The 15,504-nt window shown below is 44.3% G+C and overlaps 1 protein-coding gene across 2 annotated transcripts in view; it reads left to right on the top strand.

Annotated features, from left to right (window-relative positions):
* Nucleotides 1-15,504, top strand: part of PTPRT (protein tyrosine phosphatase receptor type T) — a 1,175,887-nt gene that overhangs the window by 727,190 nt on the left and 433,193 nt on the right. For both annotated transcript variants that reach the window (XM_058287117.2, XM_071211722.1), the window contains exon 8: nt 14,929-15,225. In XM_058287117.2, coding sequence (XP_058143100.2) covers nt 14,929-15,225 — 297 coding nt within the window. The remainder of the gene's footprint in view (nt 1-14,928; nt 15,226-15,504) is intronic.

Raw genomic sequence — 15,504 nt, 5'->3', positions numbered from 1 at the left:
TTTATGTCCTGGCAGCAGGAGAGGGAAATTATAGCACTTGCTTGTTCTCTAGTACCACACAGCAGTTTGCAGCATTGGATTTGATGTACACATTAACAGTGAGCATGGACTTAAAAGCATAGTGCTGAGTGAAGAAAGAAACAGAATAAGAATTCTATTTATCTAAATAAAGTACATACACGTAACAGTATATGTCTTCCAAGAACACACAAAAAAAGCTACTAGAATGTTTGCTGATCATAGGGTAGTGTGGAGTGGGGGAAAAGGGAATAAACCAACAAATCAGGATATAACCAGGATAGATTAGGTATGCGCAAGTAATCTCAGTAGCTGAATTCACAGTAGAAGTTTCTCTCCTGCTGTATGACCACAAAGGTTGGTAGGATGGCTCTGCTCCCTCCATTCCTTCAGGACTTAGGCTGAGGAAGACTTTAATGCATCAACCTCTGAAGCAGGAAAACTTAAATACACCAATCACATGCAGGCTTTAAAACTGCTCTGAAAGTGACAGTCAACTTCTACTCAGGTATCACTGGGCAAAGCAAGTGCCATGGCAACCCCCAGCTTCAGAAGACCTGGAAAGTACCTCCTGACCATGTGCCTGGAAGAAGTGGAGAAGTAGAATATTAGAGAACGGACATCATATCCAATCATTTGGGAGAAATTTTTAAAAAGAACAAACCAGAAATAAAATTTTTCCATTGATTTGATTGTTTCAAAAATTAAGGATTTTTGTTTTTCAGAGACCATCTATGGACAGAGTTAATGGACAATATTTAAAACATACAAATAATTCCTATGGTTAGTAGATTCATGAGCAAAGGATAAGTACAGGAAGTTTACAATAATGGTAACTCAAAAGGGTAATGAGCATATGAAGAAATTCTCAAACTCATTAGTACTAGTAGAAATGCAAATTAAAATAGTAATGGGAATAATTATTTTGTACCCAGACTGGCAAAAATTGGAAAATGGATAACGCCAAGTGGTGGCAGGGAAGTGGCTCCACAGGAACATTCACACATCACTAGGAGGCTTTGGCACAGCAGTTCTGGAAGCAATCTTGCAGTATTTTGTTGAATTAAGTTTTCATGTAGCCTATAAGTCTGTACTTCTGCTCCAAGGAACTTATATCCCAGAAGAATTGATGCAAGTCTAGAAGGAGACATAGATGAGGAAGTCTACGCCACCCCTATTTGTGGCAGTGATGAGTTCAAAGCAAACTGTGTACCCATCAGTGAGGAGTAGCTTGATAAACTGTGGTGGACGCAAACCGTGGATCACTGTGCAATGGTTGGAAGTGAAGGACTAAAGGCACAGCAGCATGGATGGATGTTGAAAGCATAGTGCCAAGTGACCAAAAGAAAGTGAGCTAGACCACGTTTCAGTTTACATAATTGAAAATATATGCATACTAAACAATTCCATGTATTTTATAAGAATCCAGTCAGGTAAAAGAACAAGTGAAATAAGATGTACATCTGTGGAGGGAAGATAAGAATTAGAAATGCAGATAAGAAATACAGAAGGAGAATATTCATGGGTTTTATTAGTTGCCTACTGCTACCAAAGTATTAGCACAAACTTAGTAACTTAAAAACAATGCATATTTGTTATTCTGGAAGTCAGAAGTCTAAAATGGGTTTGCAAGGCTGTGTTCCTTCTGTACACTCTATGGGAAGAATCTGTTTGCTTGCCTTCTCCAGCTTCTAGAGCAGGGGTTCTTAACCTTTTTTGTTCCACAGACCCCTTTGCCAGTCAGGTAAAATGAATATTACTGTAGTTTATTGCATACACTCATAAGTGAAAGAAATGCTAGATTTCAGCTAGATGTCAGATAAAATAAAGATAGTAAGTTGATTTTTTTCAATTCAAGCTCACGGACCCCTGGTTAAGACCCCCTGTTCTAGAGGCTGCCTGCACTCCTTGGCTGTGGGCCCTTCCTCCACCATCAAAGCCAGAAGTATAGCATCTTCTCTCTGACCTGCCTCACACTTATAAGGACCCTTGTAATTAATTGGATCCACCCAGATAATCAAGGATAATCTCCTAACTTCTATAATCCTTAACTGAATCACATCCCCAAAATTCCATTGTCATGTGAAGTAACATATACACAGGTTCATCTCTGGGGTGGGGGGAATGGCGTTATTCAGTCTGCCACAGGGATTTTGATTTGGACCCAACTTTCTTCCTCTCAGGTCAACTGAGCCTGCATTTGTTTTTGAGGAAATGCCAGACATTCACATATTGATCAGTGATAGTTTGGATTATTGGTCAGCAAACCCCCACCTTCCCCTTTCCTCGCTGTGAGAAGCATCCCCATCGGTGATGGGCTTGCCCATGTGCTTTGTTTTGGTCATGATGATGTTAGTGGCCATGACATGGAGAGACCCCCTGAGTTCTTACATGAGTTCGCTTGGCTCTGGCTCATCCGTCATGAAAAGATTACGCCCTGGGTAGCTGCTGCCCTTTCAGCCTTGGCCACAGAATAAACACTCAAAGAGCAGAGCTGAGCAGAGCTCACAGCCTAGTTGGGCCCAGCCTCAATCATACAAGCAAGTGCAAAAACTTGAAAATAAATACCTTCTGCAAGCCAGACTGGCTTTGGGGTAATTTGTTACCCAGCACTATGGTGGCAATATCCCACTAACTAATATATATCATTCATAATTTCACTTAAACCTCAAAAGAATCTTAAGAGATGGGTATCATTAGCTCTACTTTACATATAATAAAACGGGGGCTTAAAAAAATGTTACATTATTCATTCACTGTCACGCAGTTCATAAGTTTTTCTTTGCTTTTTTTTTTGAGGTACCAGGGCAGGGGATTGAACCTGGGACCTCATATGCAAGAAGCCAGTGCTCAACCAATGAGCCACTGAGTTGGTTCATTTCTTTGCTTGTTGTTTCTTTTTGTTTTTGGAGGCCCCAGGGACCAAACCTGGGACCTCCCAATTGGGAAGCAGGCACTCAGCCCCCTTGAGCTACATCTGCTCCCCCATAAATAAGTTTTGATGGGTGGGAGAAAGAATGTGTGAATACACTGGGCATCTAAACAAGATTTGGAGATCAGATGAAAAGAGGGACCAGCATGCCAGCTGAAAATGCTGCAGCAAAATCTCAGTTTGCAGACAGCAGCTCTGACCTTAGAAGTCAGTCAGAAGTTCAAGAGGAAGAATAGCGATCACCTTTCTGCTTCTGTTATTATGGATTATCATTTGGTGGGTTATGCGCAAGGCCCAGGGGTCAGCTGGGAAACGACTACACAGTTTGGCCCATCAGCGAGGCCAGCGTGCAGCTCCACAGGTGGCACAGCAGACAGGGATCAAATGGGTCTCCTAGCTCCTGCCGGTCTCCTCCCCCACTGGGGTCCCCAGTCAGTGCTTTGACAGAAGGTGACTGGTGTCAACAGCCTCTACTCTGTCACGTACACTTTTTCATTTCCTCCGCGAGTCCCGAATGAGACTCAGCAGTCAACAAGCCTCCCTTAGCTGACAGTGGTTTTCATTTGACAATTCCCCTTCAACTCAATGATACTCTTTTGGACATTTCAAAGACTAAAACTTTGAACATAACCAAAAAGCTTAGTAGGCATTTCTGGGACTGCTGACACAGCAGGTCTTTTCAAGGTCCAGCGGTCCTGAGCAGTGTCCAGAGATGAGTGTGATTCCTTGGAAGATCAAGAACGTCCGGGGGAAAGGGGAAAAGGGTCTAAGTTGTGCGCAGCCTCAGCTTTGACAAACCACAGATCTAAATATAAAAAGCCAAGTTCTCCAACTGGAAGAAGGCAGTGGCCCTGAAAGAGGGGCCAGAATCAAATTATCGGCTACTTTTGTTCCATAATCTGGAAACAATCTAAACATGCCCTCTCACCAGTAACACAGTGTTGGAAAATGAGCCCCACTGTAGGCTCTTTCCTGATTCCAGTGCTCATCCTATGCACAGCCAATCCATTTTCCCAAGGAGAAGGAAAGTGAGCAGAATATTTATGTCACCTGGGCCCAGCGCTGCATGGCTTTTGACCATCAGAAATGACTCAGGTTTTCTTCTTCTTCTTTTGCAAAGCTATATAGACAAGGAGACTCACCATGAATTAAATGTGAATTGAAGTGAGACCCAGAAGATGTCATGGGCTCACCTTCTCCTCTCCCACCTCCCCAATCTCTTTTACTTTCTCTGGAAACTTAAAACCAAGGAATTTAGAAATTGCTTCTTTCCTTCCAACCTGATTTCCTCTGCCACCAAAGTAATTTTTAAGCATTCTAAAGTTTTTATTTCTGGGCTGCAATCTTGTCCCTGTGTCCATTTAATTCCTCCCAGCGTCTGAGCACCTGAGCAGCTGATGCGGCAGGAGGCACAGCTGACCCTGCTCTGGGCTCAGGAACAGTCCAGGTGGATGCATCTGCATGGCGCAGAATGGGGAGACCCGGGTCTGAGCCGGAACGTGATAGACAGGATCGCACAGGCATGCAGGCAAGATGTACCCGGCTGGAATGAGTGGTGGGAGTGCAAGGCTGGGGAGCTGCTGTGTTCAGGACGTTCCTACAGTGCTGTCCCACATCAGTCAAGGCCTAGGTGAAGACACATACATCACTTAGGTTGACAGAGAGGTCTGCCTCTGCAGAATTGCCAGCTGTCATGATTCTCAAACTGTGTGCTGAGACAACCCAGGGAACCACGGAGTATTTTAAGTTATTGTAGAAAAAACAGCATCTTCTGTGAGATACCACACAGAGTGCTAACTTGAGGTCCACAGTCTCAACATCAGACTGGGCTCCATTTCTTTTGATGGCATCCTATCTTTGCAAAGCTGGGCTTTCGACAGTTGCTGTGATTAAAAAAAAAAAAAAGCAAAAAGCAAAAATAAAAAATAAAAAACAAACAAAAAACGGTATTGCATGGAAATCAACGTGGAGCATCACAAGAGTGAGTGTGTCTGAGTCCACAGTTTGAGAAGTTGTGCAGTGCTCTACAGATGTAGGTGCCCTATTTATTAGAAATTGTGGTTAGGAAAAATAAATTTTTAATTTTGATTTGTGTGTATTGTTTCCTCAACTACTGAGTTGTTAGGATATAAAACTTATTAAGTTGTTTGGACCTAACTACTTAATGAATATAACTGTTCAGGATTTCTTTGGGCTTACTTCGGGGAACTAAGAAAAAATTACTGGAACTCTGTGGGCACTATGAACGTAGAACCTTAAGGTAACTATGTATAAAGAATTGTCTAGGAAACTAAAAGGGAAAAAGAGAATCTAAAGGTATTATACCAAAATAGCAGCCACTGGAAGCAGCTACTGCTAGGGCTGGATAGAGCAGAGAAGAGGCGAAAATTACGAAAACTTTTGAACAGCTGGAGGAGTGTTGGGTGAAGCAGGTGTCTCCAAGGGGTTGCAATGAGACGTTCTTTAAATGTTGGAGACACTGCCAACTGGTCCCAACCGCTGCTGCAGAGTGAGCCATCCCTCCAAGGGTGAAGAAGCATAGCCGGAGTGACAGCATTCTATTTTGTCTGTTCATGTGGTTTTTTTTTTACTGTTATGGTTGTTTTAATTGGCTCTGATTACCAGATCTTAAGCTCAAGGGAGACAGGGGCCAGGTCTATTATTGTTAGCACTCTTCCTCCCATACCCACCCTGCCACCCGTGGGAATTTAATGAATATTTCAAGCTAAGCCATGTTCATAAAAAGGTAAGCACTTTAGTATAAATGGAGAGGAAAGATCAAACATTTGGTGGTGGGACCTGAAATCAAAGAAGTCAAAATTGTAGGCACAAACCTCCCTGGTCCGATTTCCCTTCCTTTCTTGATTTTTCTCCATAGCACTTACCATCTGACATGATATATTGTTCTGATTTTCCTTATATGTTATTTAAGTCTCCTTACTAGAATATAAGTTACATGAAAGCAGAGAGGATTTATAGTGTCTGGAACATGGTAGAAACTCAAAAAGTATTTATTAAAAGAATGAATCTGCCCAATGCTTTGCTTTTGGGAAAACATCCTCTTACCACACCACTACAACTGCCCTAGTTAGTCTCATTCTCATCTTAGGGATGGGAGAAGGGACCAATATAATGTGTAAAACTCATACTGGCCTAACCTATCATGTGTAGGGGTGTATACGTGTGGTGGAAGGTGGGGATTTGCTGCCCCCTTGGTCTAACTGTTCATGAATCAGAATCTCGATGGCCATTTCCTCCTTTGCTTTTGTGCTTTGGACTTTAAATGTGTCGGGCCCTTTGCCTAGAGCCTAATCTTTCCACCTCCCTACCCCCTTGCAACACATTAAACACCCTGCTCCTTTACCTGGTTAAACCCTAACCATCCTTTGCTCAGGGTCCCCTCCTCCTGGTCAGCCTTCCTTGGCCTCTACACTCCACATTGCATTGTTGGTAGTTTACGTCTACATATTTAAGCTTCCATAATGGAAAGTTGAGTTGTGGATTAATCTAAAACTTAGTGCTACGAGCTTTGCAATCAAAACACACCATCCAAAGGTGGTCCACTGGTATTCCAGAGATAAGTCCATGGACTCCAAGTGCTTCTGATACTGTGTCTTCAACAACTTTTACTCTGCTAATTAGAATACTAAGTGTCAGAAATTGGTTTCTGTGTTTGAAATCAGGGACCTGTTGACTAGCATAATAAATACTAGAAATGGGCTGTCAATGGTGACAGTGAAGGTATTCAAAACATGTCAATTGGCCAAAATATCTTTAAAACACTCTCCAGTCTTACATAATGAAGAAGAACCTGGTTAGACTGCTAGCCTTGAACCTTAGGTTCCTTAGGGATGGTGTCCAAGGTTAGATTCCTAAAGAGTCCTGTGTCAGCCACTGGATTAAGAGGACTCCTTATTACCCTCTGAGACTGTAACAGTCATGGATTCTGCCCCTAGAACAGAACTGGATAAATTGTGGCTCCCAGACCAAAACTTGTCTTCTGCCAGTGTTTGTAAATAAAACTCTGTTGGAAAATAGCCATGCCAATTCATTTACGTATCTTTACCTGTTTTCATGCTATAAATACAGAGTTGAGTTGGCAAAGAGACTCTTGGGCTTGCAAAGTCTAACATAGTTACTGTCTGTCCCTTTACCAAAAATGTTTGCCAAACTCTTGCCTTAGAATACAGTCATACCTGCTTCAGATGAACCTTCCATGAAAAATGGTGGTTGAGTCACCGAAAAGGACAAATTGCTGAGACTTTATTGAGCTTATGAGACTGTTTGACCTGTTTTGTGCCTGCTTACTAATAAACATTTGTGTAATAAATGCTCATCTGTGTAGAATTTGGCCTGAAACTTGCTTCTGTCATCACCCAGTAATGAGGTAGTAGGGGAATCATTAACCTTCACACCTCAAATTTCTTTGTAGCTTCTGGTTTATCTGAAAAAGTACCTAAAGGCTGTTCATGAGTCATGGTGAAATTGGCTCAGTTGAGTTCCCAAACCTCGACAGGGTCTCTCTGAAAACACACTACCCTGTAGCCCAGCACAATCCTTGCAAGACTCATTAGGCATCTTTTCATGCTTCACAATTGTGTTTGCATCCTTATCTAGAGCATGAGTCCCAGGAAGGCAAGAAAGTTTTGGCTCTTGTTTACCTGCATCCCTTATGCTTTGCACATCAGAGAGACTCAAGAAACGCTTGCAGGAAGGTAGGAACAGACACATCTAAAGGGGCATTAATGGCAGCTTGCCAACCCCAAACTATCTTTGGTTAGGAACATGGGCCAGCAGTTAACTAGACTAGGAACCGATTCAGATCCATAGTAACCCACAGGACACCTGCATTATCTCAGTGGCTCCCTGCCTCACCAACCCTTCGAGGTTTGAGAGAATACAGCTCTGTCAGCAAGTCACCAGGAGCTTGACAGACATTGTCTCTTCAGTATGTCATGTGGCTCTAAGAGACAGGGAGTATCATCTATTTTACAAGAGAAAAATGAAGCATAGACACAGATAGGATGAGTGTCTTGTAGGTGATAACAGAACCAACCCTATTTTCATCACTTAATGGTACTTCTGCATTCAATAAATATTTTGAATAAATCAATGAACAAGTGAATGAACTAACTTCTCTATGCCATTGTTACAAAAGAGTAGCCATCAAGCCACCTCACTAGTAACATGCTCCAACCTCAGATGATTTGAGTTGTCAGGGTGGACAGGACCTGGACTGTGGGGGCTACCTGCCTCCCCAGATGAAACTTCTGGATTCCTACCCTTGCCTACATCCACAAGAAGACTCTGGTAATATTAACAAATTCCTGTCTATTAAACCTCTGCAATAAATTGGAGGAGGTGGCAGAAAGTAAGCAGAAAGTTTGGATGATACTCAAAAGAAGATGGATTTTAATTTTGTTCCTTTTACCTTTTTATCCCTTCATGTATCATTTCCATGCAGAAATTGCAAATTAATGGTCACATCGAACTATCTGTCAACGTATTACTGCTCTTGCAGTATCAAATTATGTTGGCAATAATGTTTCCAGCTGCCTAGGACTACATTGCAATTTAATTTGAAAGGAACTCAAATTGCATCTCCAAATGGATAAAAAATTAATTTTACATACAAGCCATCCACCTCCACTTTTTCAGCCCCATGCCCCAAATTATCTCAATTTAGGTTCAACTTTGAACAGTACATATGTTACAGCCAACTCTACATGAAAAGATGAATACATAGCAAATTCATGGATTGGAAATCTGCTTTGCTGCTCCTTTTTAATAAGATGTTCTGCCTTGATTAAGGTCATTAAGAGATACTACACCTATTTTCTTTGACAGCAGGGACCCAGGCTGAGTCCACATAAAACAAAAAAAGGCAAGGATTCTGACTTAACCACATGATTACCCTTAACAATGGAAGGATAAAGATAATCTTGATCCACTCATTTACTTATTGCTTCCCCCCTGCAGTATATTAGGGCCTTAATCCTGGTTGGTCTTCAGTCATCACCAACTTTATTTACCCATCCTTTCATCTATTTATTAAACAAATGTATGTTCCAGTTAAAAAAGGAAGGCACCTAGGGGCTCACAGGTTAGCAGGGGAGGTGAACCCAAACCAAACCTATTAACAATTACTACTCAATTGGTTAAGGGTTATGGCAGAAATACGCTAGTATGTTAAAGACAGATAGATAATCAATGTGTTGATTCTACCTGAGCAAGGGAGGCTTTTGAAGAAAGTTACCAGTAAATGGAGGCATTGGAGCTGAGGCTTGACTATATCAAAACTGGATTTGTCAGTTGTATCCCAGGCAGAGGGAATAGCACGGGCCAACCAAGTGTTGGTGCAGGAGGAAACATTCACTTTAGAATTATAGGGTTTCAGGAAGCGGAAAATGAGTCAGGGGAATTGGGTGAGGGGAGGGGGTTCAAGTTGCAAGGCTGGACTCAGGTGTTAGCTTGAAAATGGTACTTCAGGATGAAACGGTACTTTAGTAAGGCTGGACATGCAAAGGAGAAGTAATCAGAGGTTAAGAGGACCAATGTGTTTTCCAGAGGTAGTAGCAGGAATGAAGCAGCCACTTCTAGCCGATCTCTCTTACACACACACAAAATTACAAAGTCCCTATGGCCTGTCCCCCTTCTCCTTTCCTGATTCCATCCCTTTCTACAGATGGCCTTATGTACATGTGTATGAAGACCCCAGGCCTCATGTCCCAGCTCTGTCCACTCCCCCCAAACAGCCATCTTTTGGCCACTCCTTGGGTCTCTGGGTGCACATACATGAGGAATGGCTCAACCTCAGAAGAACAGACCAAAGGAAGACTCGCTCAGCGCCTGGAATTGAGTATGGGGCCATGGTCCAGATGGGGGAAGCACAGGTACCCGGTGGGCACAAGACACTGCCCCATGACTCCTTTTCCCAGGGGCTATAGGGAGACCTCCATGAAGAGAGCCAGAGAAGGCCCCCTAAAGTATGGGGCTCAGGATAGGGCCCTCTTGCCCAAGTCTAAGATTGTGTACAAAGTGTACCCAAAGGCTGAAGCACTTGAATTTTTCATGAAAGGATGATTTTCCAGGTTCTCAGACAAACCATACTCTCTCCCAGCTATTTGCTGTCTTCTTGGCCTATGGGCTTTTACTCCAGAAGGTCAGATGGAAGAGACCTTATCTGGAAGCAGAAACCTCAGCTTCTGGACTTGGACATATTTACACGGGGGATGTAAATTCAACAAGCCAATCTCCACTGCATACACAAGGCTTTCTCAGCAATTTCCAATGTGTTTGCACCAACTCAAGTGTAAACCTGAGACTCTCCCTGCTGCAGGCAATTACTGGAGCAGAAGCCCAGTTTGGCTGCTGAAGTTTGGGAGGTCAGATTGAAAGCACAAACACTTCCATAATGTGTATTTGGAAACCAGTTTCCATTGTATGAGATTTCAGGACATTCTCTATTGCTTGAATGCAAATAAGGTCTGTCCATCTTAAATGCTCTGATGTGCTGCAGGGGACAGAATAGGACTGTGGAGTCAGAGGAGCCAAGCTCAGTTCTCAAGAACTCAGTTTAACAGACATTAACTGCCCCTCAGTAGATCCCATGCCATGTGCTGGGGTTGTTGGCAGAGGGCATGGTCCCTATCCTAAAGAGACTTATAGCCAGTAGGCAGGGGAGATACATGAATAAGCAGTTTCTGGAGAGTGTGACAAATGGTGAGTGTGACAAATGGTGAGTGTGACAAATGGTAAGTGTGATGGAGAGCCATGCAAAGTACTGTGGGAGCCCAGAGCACGGGGACTTGGCTTTGTGGCCCTGGGTACATCTTGTATCGTCACTCAGCCTCAACTCTCTTCTACCATAGAGTTGTTTTGGGGATGCAAGTGTCAAATGCAGCACCCAGCCTGGAACTGCTACTAAATAAATAGTTGTCTTTCCCTTGGTTGAATGACAACCAGTAGTGACCATTAGGACAGTGTGTTGAGCACACAAAACACTTTCACCCCCACATATTGAATACAGAGGGTCCCCCAGGGCCCTTCTTGCCTTCTGCATATGAAGTGAGATCTCCTTGAGCCTCTGTTTCCATAGACTGGGGAACCCCCCAAGTCTTCATTCAAGATCTGGGTAACACTCACAGACATTTCTTCAGAGACCCCTTTTCCTCTGCTCCCTGTGTTCTCAGGCTGTAAACCAGGTGCCAGCCCTTCTGTGAGAATCCACAGGAAATCCTCTCACAGCAAACATTTTGTGGTGTTTTTAGGTCCTTGTTCAAGATCTGGGAGTCAAGCAGGAAGGTTGCATTGGGTTCTACCCAGAATTAGTCTGTCCTGCCATCTTTTCACCCCACACCTCTCCTACTCCATCCCAGCTCCCAAGGGATCTGTCTTTTCATCCTCTGAAGGCTCAGCAGAGCTGGTACCAAGGCCCTGGGAGTGCACCTTCAACTTCAGACAAGCTTCTTAAGGCTTTTCTCCAAGAAAGACAAGTCTTTCTAGAAGTAGTCCCCACTGTTTGACAATTTCCTATGTTCATTTTATACTCATTAAGGGTGGTGTACTAATCTGCACTTTATGGATGAGGAACTGGAGGCTCAGAGATGAAGTGCCCTTGACCAAGGTCACACAGCTGGTAAATGCCAGAGCCTGACTTTAAGCCCCGCATCCCCCCACCTGACTCCCACCCTCCGCCTGTGGAAGGGAGTCTCTCTGGTGAGTAGAGGGCTTGTAGCTTCTCCCTGTCTGCGTTGAAAAATTTCCTCTGCCTGCACCTTCCTTTAAGATGAGCAGAAAAGTATTCACACACGTCCTCCACAGCTGGGCTTCAGGGGGCAAGTCAGCTTGCAGAATACTGAGGCAGCTGGAGAGCAGGGTGGGGAGTCCAGGGCCCATGGTCAGCTTAGCAGCCCATGGGTCACATCCCCACAGCACCCCCTCCAGTGGGTCCCAGGCTCCTGAGGGTCGAGCCATTCCTGCCTTCCATCTCTCAGCTTTCTCACAACTTTCTCCCCAGGTATCCCCAGTGACCATGAAAAAAATGCCTCCTATTTGTGTTCTTTCCCTTCCTGGAGGTGTGAGAGTACAGAGAGAACACAGAGGCTATGGGCTCAGAGACACCAAAACTCAGTTCTGTGGTTCATTGGGCAGCTTCAGGTCAACCTTTGCCTCGCAAAGAGACTGAGTTTGTGAGGTTTACAAAGTAGCGCCTGATACTTATTGAGGGTCTTCTCTGAGGGTCTCTGGACTGAAAACAGACTGAGATGTGCTGACATCATCCCTGAGTTTATGGGAGGGGAGGGGAAGGAAGTGGAGGAGAGGGGAAGGGAGAGGAAAAAAGCCATAGAGTCAGAAAGACACAAGTTCAAAACTCCACTCTGCCATTTGTTAGCCTTCCTCCTCTGTACAAGTTCCTTGACCTTTTTGGGCCTCAGTTTCTTATCTGTAAAGCAGGTCATAGGTCACAGCACTGTGGCCACTGTTCCATAAAGGATTTTTACCGTTTTGTTTGTGCTTTAGGAGCATATTGGGGTTCTCAAATTATATTTCACATGGGATATGGTACCTTTAAGCTGTTTGACAAGATGTGGTCTTGACTTTAGACTTCAATGGGTCTTAAACGCCCCTGTTTTTACAGTCAAATGATGTGAGGCTGGAGAGCTGGGAGGGTGGTCATCTCATTGGGGTTTGGGATATGATTTGAAGGTATACCCAGATGAAGAGTTTCAAAGAGGTGCTAAGCAGAGGCAGGCACCCTCCCTGCCATGAGAGCTCTGGTATCTGGACAAGGGGCATGGTTCCAGGTGGGCAAGGCTGGGGAGGATGCTTGGGCCATCCCAGGCAAGCAGCTTTCCACTGAGCCTGCATTTGGACATTTGTCCTAAGCTTGGCCTGAGCCACCATGAGTTACCTAGCCAAGCACATCGGCCACCCTGGGTCATAACCCACCATGGGTCAGATTGTGATATTCACCTTCCTGCTGCACCTGGACACAGCACTGTGCCTGGCACAGAGTGTGCCCTGAGCAACTTGTTCAATGTCACGTTTTCAAAGTCACCTGCCTGCTTTTAGGACACTGACTCTCCTTTACACAAAGGGCATGTGGGCATGAACAACTGAGCTATAAGTGGCTGAATTCCTAAAGTGACCCAGAGCCAGGGCTGCCCACTCTCCCCAGAAGCCTCAGGCAACTAACAGTGACCATATCTGGGGCTGGCTTGCCAGGCTCCTGGACGTTTCTGGGCATTGTCTTAGAGGAAGACCATTTTGAAGTGTATTTCTTAGTAAGGCTCTGGCACAAGGGACAAGATTTTTTTCCCCATAGGGACAGATTAGGGAACTCAAATAGCACTAAGACCCCCCCCCCAATCAGCTTTATCACTGCCTTGGTGCTACCCCTAACTGCTCTGAAGGTCAGAAAAAGGATGCAATCCTAGTCTGTCATTTTACAACAAGAGTCTACCCAGCACTGTCACTGACAAGAAGTTCAGGGTAGGTACTGCATAGGAATCATTACTCTATTATTATTTCTAAAACAACAGCTACCATGTAGCGAGTGCTTCTTAAGTTTCAGGTATAATTCTAACTCCTTTGTAAGAGATATCTCATTTAAATCTCTTGTTACTGTCCCATTAGGCAGCCATTATGATTATCACCACTTTGCAGATGGAAAAAAAAATAGATCTAACGAGGTTATATAACTTGGCAAAGTCCTGTCGATGGTATGCAAAAGGGGGGAAAAATACTGATTTAATCTCTAGCCTGGGTTTAGCTACTCCTGGCTAAGGAATCTGAGGACACAAGAACTTGTGAGGCTGCAATCATGAAATTGTGGTGCTTACAACGTAGCAAATACCTAACCACATCATAACGGGGAATGCACTTTACACGTAGGGTTTTTTTTAAACAACATCTGTCTGGTACACTCTCTTCTGTACAAAGACATCCAGTTTCTCTAAAGTTTAAACAGAATATTGATAATTACATAAGATACAGTCGGTGTCCTATATGGAGGTCTATGACCAAGATCCGCGGGAAGGGATGGAGAGGGAGAGAGAGGTGGGGTGAGAAGAGGAGATCAGATGTGCTTTTAGAATGATGGACCAGGAAGGGTCTGTCTAAAAGAAATATGAGAGGAAGGAAAGGAGTGTTGAGGGCCATTGCAGAAAGCTGTGAAATGATGACATGTCAACAAAAGGAGGGGACATTCCAAGGCAGAGCAAGCAGGTCATGGTGGCTATTTGGATAGGCTGGGAGCTGTTGGCAGGAGGGCGGCTCCATTTCTATCCCACACGCCTCAAGGCTGATAACTGGAGTGGGGAGGCTGATTTCCCAAGGGGAGAAGCTGTGGCTGGATTAAATATGAGGAAGCAGTGCAGAACTTGAAATAAGAATATCCCTAAAACGCTGCATAAGCACCGTTGGCAGGACCCGAGAGGGGTTTTGGTGGTGTCTTGATGAACCTTTCCAAAAAAACAATTTTGCATTTATTTTTTAAGTTTTCTAATTGAGATAAAGTCACAAAACGTAATATTAACTATTTTAAAACAAGCAATTTGGTGGCATTTATTACATTCATAATGTTGTGCAACCACCTCCGTCGAGTTTCAAAACATTTTCATCACCCCAAAAGAAAACCCGACGTCCAGTAAGAAGCCACATCCCCTCTCCCCCAGCCCCTGGACAACCACAAATCTTGCACTTATTTGTATGGTTAAAATTTATTTATGGCAAGTGGTTTGGGTTTTCCCTTTACATAGCATTGTGTTTTCTTTAAGATGCATGTATTTCAATAAGAAAAAGGCAATTGGTTTAAAGAAAAATGTTAACTGCAGGTGGAAGAAACCATGAAGGCAATAGTGAGCGGTTCAGATATGTTCAGGGAAGCTGTTCTCCCATTTCCAGCAGACTTTTGCCTGCTAGGGACACCTGCAGGCTGACAGCACCCTAAGAGCCCCTGTGTGCCTGTCTTGCAGACCCAGTGCACGGCCCACAGAACGTGGAGATTGTGGACATCCGAGCCCGGCAGCTGACCCTGCAGTGGGAACCCTTCGGCTATGCGGTAACACGCTGCCATAGCTACAACCTCACGGTGCAGTACCAGTACGTGTTCAACCAGCAGCAATACGAGGCGGAGGAGGTCATCCAGACCTCCTCCCACTACACGCTCCGGGGCCTGCGCCCCTTCATGACCATCCGCCTGCGGCTCCTGCTGTCCAACCCTGAGGGACGGATGGAGAGCGAGGAGCTGGTGGTACAGACGGAGGAGGATGGTGAGCTCACCTGGGGATGGGGAGCATTAAACCTCTTCATTGGGCCATGCCTGTATGCTGGTTTTAGTTTTTCTTCTCTTTAATCTCCCCCTCTATATCTGCCTCTTCTCCAAGGTCTTTAAGAAGGAACCCTCAGGCTATGCATTGCACAACTCCAGGAGGCACTGCTCCCATAAACAACAACGCTGCCCCAGATGCATGTTCAAGTTTCTTCTTCTATAGCTCATCCCTCTTCTCACTTTATACTGCTTTCTATGCCCAAGGTGGTCACCACACTGA

This window comes from Dasypus novemcinctus, chromosome 24, assembly GCF_030445035.2.
Source record: "Dasypus novemcinctus isolate mDasNov1 chromosome 24, mDasNov1.1.hap2, whole genome shotgun sequence".
NCBI lineage: Eukaryota > Metazoa > Chordata > Mammalia > Cingulata > Dasypodidae > Dasypus > Dasypus novemcinctus.
The sequence above is the reverse complement of the archived record's forward strand: the minus strand, read 5'-3'. Positions and strand labels throughout refer to the sequence as shown.